General features: G+C 39.3%; 1 protein-coding gene across 1 annotated transcript in view; it reads left to right on the top strand.

Annotated features, from left to right (window-relative positions):
* Nucleotides 1-13,700, top strand: part of tbca (tubulin cofactor a) — a 15,789-nt gene extending 2,089 nt beyond the window's left edge. Inside the window, exons 2-4 of the mRNA XM_008297201.1 lie at nucleotides 6,671-6,776; nucleotides 9,685-9,771; nucleotides 12,159-13,700. Coding sequence (XP_008295423.1) covers nucleotides 6,671-6,776; nucleotides 9,685-9,771; nucleotides 12,159-12,239 — 274 coding nt within the window. The 3' untranslated portion in view covers nucleotides 12,240-13,700. The remainder of the gene's footprint in view (nucleotides 1-6,670; nucleotides 6,777-9,684; nucleotides 9,772-12,158) is intronic.
* Nucleotides 13,701-14,099: the final 399 nt, after the last annotated feature.

The raw sequence follows: 14,099 nt of genomic DNA on the forward strand, positions 1-14,099 counted from the left end.
AGCATGTCTGTCACAGGACGATGGCATGAATTAGAAAATTATTGTACGTGACAGTTCAGGCATGCTGTATAATGTACAGTGTTAGCCTGCACAACATTCATGCCTGAATCATGTTGTGTACATTGACCAGTAGGCAAGCATAAACGATCTCTCAGAGTTTCATTCTGCTCGATTTCAAATGAAATTAAGTTACAACATTTATTGTTTAATAGCCACACTTTGTACATTCTAAATTGCAGTCTTTGGAATTTGCTAATTGTGTTGTTTGAAATTGCAATTTCAGTTTTGAAGTGAGGATATCTGCACTACTTGCAGGATTATGATGTTGTGTGTAGGGCTGGTCCGAATAGCATTTTCTGTTCTCCGGATATTCAGCCCAATTAGTGACAAATATCCCAAATAGTTGGGAGGGGGTGGCGGGTGAGCATTCGGGCTGACGGGACAGGAGTGAGCGGGCGTTTTGGAAATCCCGATTCCAGCACAGCGAACGAATAGTCGGCTGTTCCGGTCCAGCCCTAATTGTGTAACTATTGCATTACTCTCCTTTTAGCACTCTACTGGATACAGGTCAAGCAGTCGTATTGTTTGTTTCAATAAATACAAATATGCATCTTTAGAAATCTGACAGGGTGATTCTGAACAATAAGAACTTACAACCTGTCTAGTTAATACTACATAACTTAGTATGTTAACATTTTCTGCATATGAAGATGTAAATGTGGGAAGTCAAAAATAGAAACAACACTCCACTAAACTGCAGTTTCTTCCTCATAGTGCGAACAGCTGATGATAGAGAAAACATCACAAAGGTTTTCCAAAGAATTATTTTATTGGACTGCATTACAGTCTTAAGTGAATGAAGTCAGCTGCTGGGCCTGGCTGCCACTAGTGATTTTTATTGAAAGAGTTTGCAGTATACCAATAGCATCAGCTGATGTAGCCTCCAGTGGAAGTCTTAAACTGTAAATGAATATAAGAGAAGTGTCAGTGTTTATATAAGGGAAAGTCAAATGGTAAACGGATGTCATAATTGAGAGGAGTGCAACTTTATTTACGCCGGGGTGGAAACAGTGATCTCAGTGTCATCAGGTCGGAGTACAGCAAATACGTGATGATGGGATGGCACGCCGGGGTCACTCTCAGGTCACATAGCAGCACTTCTCTTCATACCCGTAATGCCTAGTCTAATTCAGTGTTTTAGATGTTTTTGCTTTAAATCAGGGCCTTTAAAATGGGTTTTTAACTCTTGTAATACTCATGCAGAAATAATTTATCAAAAATGTGTGTATTATCTGGTCAGCAGTGTTGTCTGAAAAGCTTGCTCCTGGGTTCTTTGAGCACTCTGGTAAATATTTTCGTGTTAAGGTACTTAAATACTGACATATTGTTAATAGGAATAAGTAAATATCAAAAAGAAATATAAATGTCAGTAATCGTCCATCATAATACAAGTGTGAAATAAATTCAATAAATGTGGTTAACACATCTTCCAAGATTGTTAAAAATGATTAATTGTCTGCTATGTGTTCAAGGCTAACCCCGCTAGCAGGCCGTAGCTGATAAACAGCAACCGGTGCACTGCCAAAATATTTCAGCTGGAACTCGTGCTGTAGAGTTTTTGTTTAGGGATTGTATGTTTGCAGACATGAATAGACTATTCTGTCAATATTTGTTTTGATCACAGAATCGGAGAATTAATCGTCTTATCCGGAAAGGTTTGGATGAATGCTCGTGCAGCTACACTGCTAAGTTAAAATGTGCAAGTACAGAGTAAGACCAAACCTGGTTTAACTTTTACATAGTTCAAACTAGGTTGTGCATGTAGCTTCACTGAGGATGTACTGTGACGACCGTTCAATAAAAGCGATATATAATTCTCGAGGCTTTTACCGTAAAAAGGCAGCAAGTGCGGAGATTTCAGTAAGAGCACATTGGAAATGGTCTGCTTCATCTCTCATGCTTGTCCTTTAGGAGCACTTTGCCCTGCGAGGCTTGTACTTGTACGCTTTTCTTTGAATCTGGCTTTTTAGAAGTTTAATCAGAAAGCATGCTATCGATGGAGACCGGCATCGAAAACGTGTGTAGCTAAGTTTACTTGCAAAGTGATGAACTAAGTTGTAAGCCTGTGTCATGTCGGGATCACAAATGAAAAGTATTTAACACTCCTAAACCTTTTTCTTTGAATAATGACCATAACAAAATCAGCACCACGAAACTGTACTTTGTTCAGCACATACGACACCTACAGGATTTTTGGTTTGAGGCATAATCAGGTTAGAGCAAGCATTTTAATTTAATCAGATGTGTAATATAAAGTCCCACGACCCCAGTGAGGACGAAGTGGTGTATAGATAATGGATGGGTGGATGCAATATAAAGTTATTTTGACTAAATATCACGACTTTAAGCTTAGATTTGGTTAAGTTTTCCAATGAAATAGCACGTTATAGATGAGTGGTTCAAAGATCGTTGAAAAGTGAAAATCTGACATTTCTTTTGGCATTTACAGTTTCTGGCTATAATAAATGGTGTAGTTTCGGCATAATTTTAAAAAATTTAATACCTTTTTTATATGAAGGTAACATGGCTTTCAAACCCACCCGTGGGTTCAGAAGGTTAATTCTTTATCTCTTGCAAAATGGAAAAATTCTCTCGCAATAAAAAACGATAACCTACTCATTTATAACGGTTAAGTTTCCACAATACATCTACTGTAGATAGATCTGATATTGGACAAAACATAGGCTTTCGGATTTAGGACCTGTGAACTTATCAAGTAATTTAAGCCAGGCTACTAATAAAGTTGGCATCTATTCTGAGCTTAGCACTAAAATTGCACAATGGCCAAATTTACCATGCTGGAATAGAAAATATTGTCGACATTATGAGGTGCAGGGAGATAATGGGCTCAGTATAGTAGTCTGTGTGATGGTCTGAGTGTATCTCTCGTCGATCAGGCAGACCTCTAATTCCCTCCTGTCAATGGCGTTTGTGTAATGTGCTATCGATTGTGTTTTGATGAGGGTCAGATTACTAACAGGCTCCCTGAGGTGGTAATGATGGAGGCTGGATTTCCCTTAGAGCAAAGTATCAGAGTGGTCAGTATAGGAAAAACCCAACAGTCCCATAGCGAGGGTTTTGAGGTTGAGTCTAGTATTTGAGCATAAGACAGGAGATATTACATCTCATACATCCAGACCAAAACCTTGACATGAACCCTTAATCAAGCTGTTGGGTTTAAATGTACAAAGCGTCATTGCTTTCTGTCTCTTCATAATCCCGTGTCCCTCCCGTTCAGTCTCTGTCTCCCGTGTCTGTGTCCTTTTCCCTCTCCTTTTGCCTTCCTCACTCCCTCCACCCTTTTATATATTGGAGTTTAGAGGAAACCTGCCTGCTCCTTTAGCCAGGCCTATTTCCAGTGGCTTTTGCACATTCCAGTCAGTGCCTTTCTGCCCTAGCGAGGCGGATGCCCTTAATAAAATGACAACAGTAATTTGCCTTTGTCATTCCGGTCCCAGCACAGACTACATCGTGGCTCAAAAATACAGTGCTAGAGAAGGCGGCCGAATGTGTGTGTCGGCTGGCTCTAATTCCCTTTTTTTCTATTTTCCAGAGAGCTGCCTTTTCCATTAAGCCTGAGGTGGCAGGTCTATTTAAAACCAGCCACGACCCCACCCCTCATTCACACAGCGCTCCAAGTCTGGGAGAAATAAGAAATTAACATCAGGACTGGAAGGGGAGGAATGGACATTTTGTTATTAGACTGTCCTTCAGTTTTATTCAAATTATTCCAGCCTTCCTTCCTCCATCTTTTCTCCTCCCTTTGCCACCTTCTTTGACTCCAAACAGGTGACATCACTCATTCTGCATCAAGCATGAGAGTGGAAGACAGGAGGTGCGATTGCATATGGTGCCTGTTTAAAAGCTTCTTGATGGAACTGTATTAGAATGAGTGGTAATTGATGTAAAATATGACAGAGTGCTGTTGGCTTCCTTGGCTAAGCAAGGAGCAGTACAACACGGAGGGAAGGGTCTCCAGTAATGTGACTGACTAATGAAGGATTACTCACTTACACACACACAGCTGATTTTATGAAAAATGAAATTTGTGTTGTCATTCCAACAAGCAGGCGCAGCCGGAAAAAGACTATTAGTTGGAAATCATTATCAATAGCGATATTTTCAAACTCCATTATGCCAATCAGGGTTGGAATCTGCTTAATAGATTTAGTTCCATTTGGCCCGTAATTGATAAATAATCAAAATTTATCAATGTACTCCCAGCCCATTTTCACTAACAATCAAGGAAAAGAGGCCCATTTACCACCTGACTTGGTCCAAATTAGGGATTGAATTGATGATCAATTAATCTCTAAAAAGAACTAGTAGTGTGTGGGGGGAGTGTGTGTGTTGGAAGCAATAAAGGTGGATAAAGGAGTCAGATAATCATGCTGATAAGGTGTGAGCTGGAAGACATGATACAGTTAACAAAGACAGCGAAAGGTTTTGTATTTGTCTGCACACAGCACGTTTATTCAGCTCTGGAAAAAAGCAGAGAAGCCGTCACAGGGGACATAATTCAAGTTTAAGTTGTAATTTTATTTCACTCTGCAGTTTAAAGTAAATAAATTCTGAAATGCATTTATTTGAAAAGTGAGTTGGTTACAGTATGTTTCATCAAAATTCTGTTTGCTTTAGAAGTGAGGAGGAAGATTCAGTGTTTAAATGTTTGCGAAAATGACATTTGTTAGATCAAGCTTGAATTATGCGAATAATTAGTTTTGTTGGAAAAATGATCTCGATGTGAAGTGAGAGTAGAGCTCACCTTGAATATGAAGACAGATGAGAGTGAAATGTAGCTACACATTAGGGCGGCTGTATTAATGTTTTCACAGAAAAAGGCTGAATTAAGGGCAAATCAATCCGTCCTAGATATTCCCTGTTTTTATCTTGTACTTTGCCATTTTTCTGTTCCCCTATGCTCATTGCCAGCAAACCTTCGTCAGGGTGGTTTTAAGGCTTTTTTCCTGTTTCCTCGTTCCATCTGTATCCTGTGTGTGAACTCTAACACTGAAGTCTGTGGCTCCACAATGTGCTTCTTAAGATTTGTACCTTATCCTGCTTAGAAATATCTTCCCTCTTGGTTACATCAAACCTTTTCTGTTTGCAATTCCACTTTACTGTGTATTTTAGTGTATTTGTGTCCTTACCTTCAACTGTTTCGTACCTTCCTTCGGCTGCTCCTGGAGAAGCATAGATTTAATTTTTGTATCTTCTGTATCTACTTTTTTATGTATATAGATGGAAAAGTTAATAGTATAGATAGAAATGGTAGAATCATATATTCAGTTGATATTTCAAGTCAGATTGTTTGAATGGGTCACACTGCACATTTTAGATGTAGGCTGCTACTAATGATTATTTTGGACTGTTTTCTTGATGAGCTGTCTGGTCTAAAATAATGTCAGAAAATAGTGAAAAAGGTTGATTGATGTTTCCCAAAGCTCGTGATGACCCCAGCATATTCAGTTTGCTGTCATAGTGGAGGAAAGAAACCACAAAATACTCACATTTACATTTAAGAAACTGGAATTAGAAGATTAAAAAAAATGAAATTACTAAAAATTACTCAAGCTTAAGTATTTTGCAAAATAGTTGCTAATCAGTTTATTACATGTGGGCTTGCTCAGCTTTACAGAGCTTTCAAGTCACTTTCAGCTTGTTGTTTAGCTGTTTGGTTCACTCATATAGCCCTAAGAGAGGTTTTGTCAGCCAAACAAGGCAGCTGTTTTCAGCAAAAAGCTCTTAAAAAAAAACAAAAAAAACAACAAAAAAAACCCACTGCACATTACCCGCTCAGCACTAAACAGAAGACAAGCCGGTGAACATTGTAAAGCATTTAGCAGCTAAAGAGACAGATATTTCCCTCAGGAGTGTGTAGAGACCAAAAACAGAGCTAAAAGAGAGTAAATACTGCACTCGCGTTTCTTTCCATCTGTCAAATCTGATTCCAAATGAATGATGATGTTGTTCTGAACCTGCTCGTTGTGTGAAGAAGCAACTGTTCAACAAGTTCATCCTCAGTGGCTCCCCCCCCAAAAAAAAATCTGCACCTATGACCTGTCACAGTTTATTGCGTGACTCAGCTGGCACACTTTTTACAACGTGGTGCTTTTGATTGAACTCATGTTCTGTGATCATTATGCAGAGTGCCTGTGCAAAGCAGCCGTCAAGCAGCAGCGTTTTAATTTTAGTGTGAAGTGAAGGCTTGTTCCAGAAATAAAATGCCTTTCATGCAAATGTGTCCTATTTCAGGTTTGCTTTTAGATCACAGTATAAATGATCAGCTGAATTCCAAAGCCTAATGTAAGGCTGATCTCCGCTTGGCAGCAGTGAGGAGGACTGATGTGTTTGGTGGTTGTTATTGAGGTGTGTATCTTGCCATCCAGTGGGAGATGATCTCACTGTGTCCCCCTCAGTCAGAGGAATGTTGGAGGGAATGAGGATCGATGGCCTCGTCTGTAGAAAGTGACCATCACAGCCCGCCTTTTCATGGTTCAACTTATATTATCTGTCTGCGAGGCTGCGCATTTATGCTTCATGTTTGATGGAACAGCGCTGTATCGCCGCCTTTAACTACGTCTTTTCCTCCCCTCTTGTTTCTTCGCAGGCTGGCGAAAGAAGAGATCGCATACATAACCGAAGCGAAGCAGCAGGAGGAGAAGATTGAGCGCCTGAAAGCAGAGGCAGGAGATGATTATGTCATCAAGAAACAGGTATACGAGCTCCTCCTTTAATGCCGTACAACAATTATGCGCCTCGATTTAGAAACCTTTGCGTTATCCATTTCTAAGCGCAGCCTGTGTAAGTGGAGGGCTTTTTCTCTGCCATAGTTAGGTAGTGAATTGTATCTTGATGATTTGAGTGGCCCCTCGTTCATGTAATGAGGTCAGTCCACAGTGATAATGAAGAATTAGGTTTTGAGAGGAGAATCATTAGTGATTTTGTAATTTGCTTGATGCAGATGTAATTATATCATGTTACTTTATAGGAGTTTGATAATTACTGACACATGCTGGTAATTTAGTGTCCCTAACAGATCACTGGCCCATATCCTGCTCTACATTCTCACTGTGTCTCCATCCCTCCATCATTTAGCTGTGCATTGTTTGTAGAGACTTTTTACATTCCCGCATGTTCCCTTTTTTTTTTATTTCCAAATGTGTATCAGTGAATCTGATATTTAGAGTGAAAACATGAGGATGGGATGTTCAACTAACACAGATAAATGGGTGCAATATATTACACAGGGAATTGGGCCAAAAAAGGCAATTTACAAAGATTGTTAAATAAGGTGCATTTGTAAGTTTCTCTTTCCTGCCAGTACATTCCCATTTCATGCATTGTTTTGGTGCCATGCTTGCTCCTGAATGAAAATATCTCAATCATTGTTGTAAAATTTAGTATAAACATTCTTTGTCCCCAGATGATTAACAGCTGATCGCACACTTTCTAACTTGCTAATATACGTCTTTTGTGGTCTTTCCTCTAACAGCCACCATCAGATTGACATTAATGACATGGTAGAAAAGCAACTATTGTGAATTGTCTGGATGAAATTGGGTGTAGACATTATTGGAAATACATGAGAAAATCATTTGTATCACTTCTGGCTTTGATCTGACTTTGAGCGTTGATATTTTAAAAAGTACAGTGTTAGAGAGCTGCTAGTATAGATGGAAAGATGTCTTGTTCCACCTTGCAGATCTTTTTTTCTTCAAGTAGTGCAGATAGTTGACAGTGTTTAAGTAGAGTGTAAAGTAGTCACGTGCCTTTAGGCCAGCATGTGGTAGCTTCTTTTTTTTTTTTTTTTCAGTTTGATTGTAAGTATTGTACAAACATTTTAGGCATGTCTGCAAATGAAAACAAATAAAACATCAATATTAAATCACTCACAATTAATGTCCAAATGTCCCCCAGTACCTTTATGGACAATACCAATGTAATCTTGGCGCCCTACAAAGATTGTGTGTTGATTTATGGGTCCTTTGTATCTTTAGCATAACCTTCATGTTGTATTCAGGATCCAATCTTTTCAAGGTTGCCTTAAAGTCAGCTTTAAATGTGTTTTTTTTTTTAGCCAAGTTTAATCTGCAGGAGCTTCTAATGGTTTGTAAATTGTGTTTTTGCTGTGACAGAGGACATGAACTAATAACTGAAAATTAGTTCATAGCCTCTTCCAACATCTTTATGAGAACTATCAGATAATAAACTTAAGATAGTTAAAAAAAAAAAATACAGTCAGAAAACTGTTTAGACATTTCTGGAGAGAGTTTGAGTCGACAAGATAAATTAATGTGGCTTTTACGCGTTACATGTTTCACTTAGAAGCAAGAGAGTTGGCTAGACTCTCTTCATTTTGCATTAACTGTGTCTCTGGGAAACTGTACAGAAAGTCTCTCAAGAACAGAGGCTGAAAAAGACGCTGGCTGTTGTATAATCCTTTCATATTCAGGCCACTATGATTCACCGATGCAGACCCAAACCTCCAGCAAGAGTAGTGGGTCCCAGTAAATTTTGATCGCCCCCCTTCATGTTTCAGGCAGGGAGGAGCCGCCCCGCGGACACCACATCTGATTATGTTTACTGCTGACATTAAAATTCTGTGTGTGTTTTGTTTTGTTTGTTCATTCATAGAGCGGCGGCTCAGGCTGAGGAGCAGGCTTGGTTGGTGTTAAATGGGGAGATTGGGAGGCCAGATGGATTATGGTTGGAGATGAGAGGTCTGAGGCAGGATGGATTAGAGGTTTTTATTTTAATGGAATCAATACGCTGTAAGTGTCATCTTTATCCAGTGCTGATGGGATCATTCCACTGCACTGGGAGGGCACCATGACTTTTCTCTGTTTCAGCACTCCTCTGCTTAGTCTAGCTCACCTTGTCACATCAAGATGGCAACCAACTCGACTAGTTGTCTGGTGTCTTTCAGTGTGTCAGTTAGGCGCTCAGATGAACTCATACACATCCAGGCAGGCTGACTGTTAGTGTGCACAGCCGTGTAATGTACATGTGTGTAGCTGCGCCCGTGTTTTGACTTTCCAGCTCGGCAGAGGGCTCGGAGAGGAAGCATCTGTCATGAGTGAGTGTGTCTGACAGCGTTAGCCAGCTCTTCTCTGCTCTTTAGGGTGCCAGCTGGGGGAATTCCACATTAGCCGTGGCTGTGAAAGTTCCCCAGGCTGTAACACAGTTTCACTACAGGCGTAGTAATACCTCTTTACGCCTGATCACAGTGCCCTCGGTTCAGGGTTTCTTCATTCATCCAGGTGTGCAGCCAGATCAAGGTGGTCCCCTGCTGCCCAACTCCCGGCCCGATCGATAACTCAATAACATTTTTCATACTGCCGTCTTGTTGGGAGATGTTAACCGCAGCAGAGTGTGTGTGGGACACCCTGCATGTCATTGTCAGGAACAAGGCTGCAGCGAAATCCAGCAAATAAACACGCCTGTGTCTGACTGTTTAAATTAATGCTCTGAACTTGGAAAATACATGTTTGATAATGTGGTTTTTTTTTTGTTTTTTTTTTGTGAAGACGGGTAATGAAAAATGGTAATAGCAGCAGTGACAGAGGTGTTGTGAATGAATAAAGATGCAGTGGTGCTGATGGGGTCTCTGTGTGGTTTCAGATGGAGGTGTTGCAGGAGTCCAGAATGATGATTCCAGACTGCCATCGCCGTCTGGCCGTAGCACACGCAGATCTGCTCCAGTTACTAGTAAGTAACACAGTGAAGTGGTTTTTTAACCTCACAACAGGACAAAACTGCAGCGAAGCTATTGATCCATGTCTGTAGTTAAATGTTACTTTTACTTATTTAGAGCCTTGGTAAAAACAAACAACAAAACATGATGTAATTCTACTTGTATGGTATTAAAAACACGTGGTGACAAAAGCAGCTGTTCTGTACCTTCCCTAAACCTCAGCTTCAGTTTGACTTGTACATTTTAACACCACTTAGAGATAATTGATTGCCCCTTGCTATCAAGTAGTCTATCTTTAGTCTTTTGTTTTATTATTGTGTCTCAACATACCTTCAGAAAGCTGACAGCCAACTGCATGTGCCTTGATTTTAATGAATTTAAGAAAAGTAAAGTGTGTTTCTAAGTACAGCTGCATTAATTAGGAATGTTTGGCCATTAGGGTGCAGAAAAACAGAACAGGATGAATGAAGCACAAGCCTCACATTATTAAATTTCTTGGTTATTATGGCACCAGTCATATAAAATATTGCTGCAGCTCACCTTTATTCCCACTGTCAATTTATCGGTTTGTTTTCTCAGTTAACTGATATTGATATATAGTCATTTGATCTATAAAATCTCAGAAAACTGTGACAAATGTTGGATCAGTTTTTTGTTTTTTTTTAAAACCCAACATGACAATTTCTTTCGATCCGTCCACAACCCAAAGATATTTAGTTTACTGTCATAGAGGATTTTTAAAAAAAAAGAGAAAATTAAAAATTAAGAGATTGGAATATCAGGATTTTGACTTTTTTTTGCTTTAAAAAAATTGCTCGAACCAATTACCACTTGTTTAGCTCTTTTTTTGTCTAAAAATATAAGTTAATGGTAATTAGAAATAAGCAATTTGTCATTTAGAAGAAGCTGCTGCTTTGGTCCAAACGGAAATATCTCAAAACTACTGGACAAATTGCCCTGAAATGCCATTTGGATCAAACATAATGGTTTTGCTGTATCACCAGCTCACCAGCATACTTATATAACTATTTGATAGACTCCATTGAAATTTGATGTCCACATTCATATTCCTGGAAAAGAAGTGCAACAACAATGTGAGTCTTTAATGTTTACTGTAGAGCCCTCGTCATCTGTTCATTTCAATCTACTTTAGTTTATGACCAAATACCAACAAAACTAATGGCATCTCCAGCTCTAGTTTTTGTCTTCTTTTAATTAGCACATGTTGTGATGAATCAACCTGCTCAGCGTCATCATGAGCACGTCAACATGTAGCTCAAAGCACCAGTTTGTCAGCGCAGCCTCACCGAGCCGCTAGCACTTCTGCAGACTGTTGGTATGCTGATGAATTATACGTTTTATTCACTTCATTTGTAATGGAAGCATTAGGGCTGCAACTAACCGTTATTTTTATTGTCAGTTAATCTGTTGATGTTTTATTGGGCAACCAATTAGCTATAAGTTGTATAAAATCTCAGAACATTGTGAACAATGTTTATCAGCGTTTCTTTAAGCCCTCGATGACAAATGTCTTGTTTTGTTTTAATATTCATACCGTCACAGAGGAGAAAAGAAACTAGAAAATATTCACATTTAGTTTGCTGAAATCAGGTCATTTTGAGTGTTTACTCAACTCGATTAGTAAAGAAAATAGCTGGTGATTATTTGATAGTTGACAACTAATCATTGAATCAATTAAGCATTCTGGGGAGCATAAATCATAGGAGGAGATATTCCAAAACTATCTGCTTGAGGACGTACTTCAGATGTACTCAACATTTACTTTTATTTCTTTTTCATTGACCTAAACATTTGAATATGCTCAAGTTTCAGCCCTATTAGCAACATTAGGTCTATATATACAACCACAGAGCATGCCAAAGCCTTCAGGAGTCAGGTTGATATGGTGAGAAGCAAACATAAGCATGCATGTCTCAGGGTCATCTCAATTAATGCAGAGCAGCAGTCGGGCAGCTGGAGGTGTGAGTCACTCACACGAGAGCTGGGTGGGAGGCAGAGGGAGCTAACCTGGAATTAGCCACATGTCCCCTTCCCTGCTACTCATCCTCCCTTTCTTCCTTCCCTCAGACGGACTTGCGCATATGCACACGCTCATCACAGCTCATTAGCAGCGCTGTCACCGCAGCGACCACCACAGGAGCTCAAACACGCTTTGATAAAAGGACGCGGACGCCTCGCTGTCACGTTAAACCTCAGTCCAGCCCTCCGCTGCTAAATTTAGAAGTTTTCTGGTGACAGTGAAGTGACAGTTGGCGTCATATTTTTTTTTTTTACAGAGACAGTTTCATCAGAAAGTTAAAGAGTTGTAATCTCTTCTTTTCGAGTGCGGTAGATGGCAATAAAACAAAACCTGTGTGTGTGTGTGTTTGTGTCTTTCCAGGAAACGGAGGAGGATTTGGCTGAATCAGAGGAGTACAAAGAGGGTAGAAACGTATTGGACTCAGTGAAGCTTGAAGGATGATTTCTGATGTGTTTCTGTTCTCACTGTGAGATCCACTTGCTTAAATGTCCATTCCTTTCGTCAGACCTTGTTTGGAGCCGCGGAGGCCAACTGAATCCATTCAAAGTCTCTGCTCTTGATGTAATTATTTCTACTGTTTACTGTTAACGTGCCACCACATCTGACCACGCTTCTCCTGTGTGTAAAACCCACAAGAAAAAAAAACCCAACAACGATAAAACACTCAGTTTATTACGGCACGGGAGTGGAGAGTTTTTCTCTAAGTTCTGTTTATCGTTGAAGCTAACCATTATTTTCATTGTTAATTAATCTGCTGATTATTTTTCAATTAACTAATTAGTTAGTTTGGTTTAATGTCAGAGGAAACCAGAAAACAGTCACATTTAAGAAGCTTCTAGAACATTGCTTCAGCTTAATTATCAAAATAGTTGGTCATTTAATTTCCGTTGTGGCAGCACTAACACAGGCTGCAGGTCTAGATTTGATTAAACACACATTTGTCAGCTTTTTTCTGTTGTAATAATCGTTCATTTTGGCTGCTGTTGGGTTGGTTTGAAGTATTTTACTCTTTTGTAACTGACACTTTTTTAATCTTTCAGTGAATTTTTGCTTTGCTTTTATATCTTTCTAAATCGGATAAGCCTGCAGGAGCTTAACTGATTCTAACGCTTGATCTTGATATTTCCCAAAATACTAACTACAGCTGCAAACAACAGTTCTCACCAATGTTGACTAATATGTTCATCAGTTATTTGATTTTCAAATAAAATGACTGAAGATGGAGAAAGATGCAAAATCACACGTCATGCTGATGAGTCTAAATCTAAATTCTCTTTATTTGATATGTTTGGGTTGTGAATGTTGGTTAATATGTTGATCATTTGGTTAGTTGATGTCCTCAGTTGTCTTGTTACCCAAAGCTTTTCAGGTTTCTATCATCGAGGAGGAAAGAAAGCAGAAAATTTAGAATTTAAGAAGCTGGAATCAGAATTTTTTGACGACTTTTCCTTAAAAATATTGAAACTGATTTTCCATTGAATTTCCTTTCAGATCTGTCTGATTTAGTTTAAGCCTGCAGCAGCTAATCTGGCCCTTAACTCCTCATCATATCCTAGAATACCAACTAAAACTGCCATTATTACATATGTTCAATGTTGATTAATGTGTTCATTATTCAGTTGATAAACTAACAGGTGACAAATGCAAAATTACAAAAAATACTCAATTAAGTTGTAGGTAAACAGATGAAAGCAGCACATTACAGCATCTGACAAAGTAATTGGCTGACAATTCTTAAGTTGACATGTGGCTTCAAAACTTGAATTTCTGATCGGCTAATCGATTAATCAGCTAATCGCTGATGGATTTAATTGCCCGGTGTGTTCCTCTGCTGCTATTCCTGTCAACAGCACTGAAATGGATTGTGTCTTGATACCTTACAATAAAGACAAGAGCACTTTGGGCAACCCTGTCAGTCAAATGACAAATGTTGGTTGTGGCTGTGAATGACAAAACAGGCCTGTCTGGTGTCCCCGCAGCAGCTCCATCTATTATCCAAATGGCCTAAAATAACGACACCTTGTATTAAGGCTGAGGGAGTCCTTCCTAAATAGTCATACTAATAAATGAACTCAATTGCCAGACAAATTAAGGTTACATTTGACTTGATCCTTATTTTACAGATTTCGATAATTATCGGGATCACCCCAAAGTCTCATTACCGCCCTAATGAGGCGCTGCTACTCCGTGACATCTACCCCGCTCCATCTCGTTAAGGAAATCGCTCTTCAATGCTGATTATTTTATTTGGAGGTATAATTATATTTCTTTCGGATAAATCACGGCCTAATCGAGTCCGTG

Source organism: Stegastes partitus, unplaced genomic scaffold (assembly GCF_000690725.1).
Source record: "Stegastes partitus isolate 25-593 unplaced genomic scaffold, Stegastes_partitus-1.0.2 Scaffold1198, whole genome shotgun sequence".
NCBI lineage: Eukaryota > Metazoa > Chordata > Actinopteri > Pomacentridae > Stegastes > Stegastes partitus.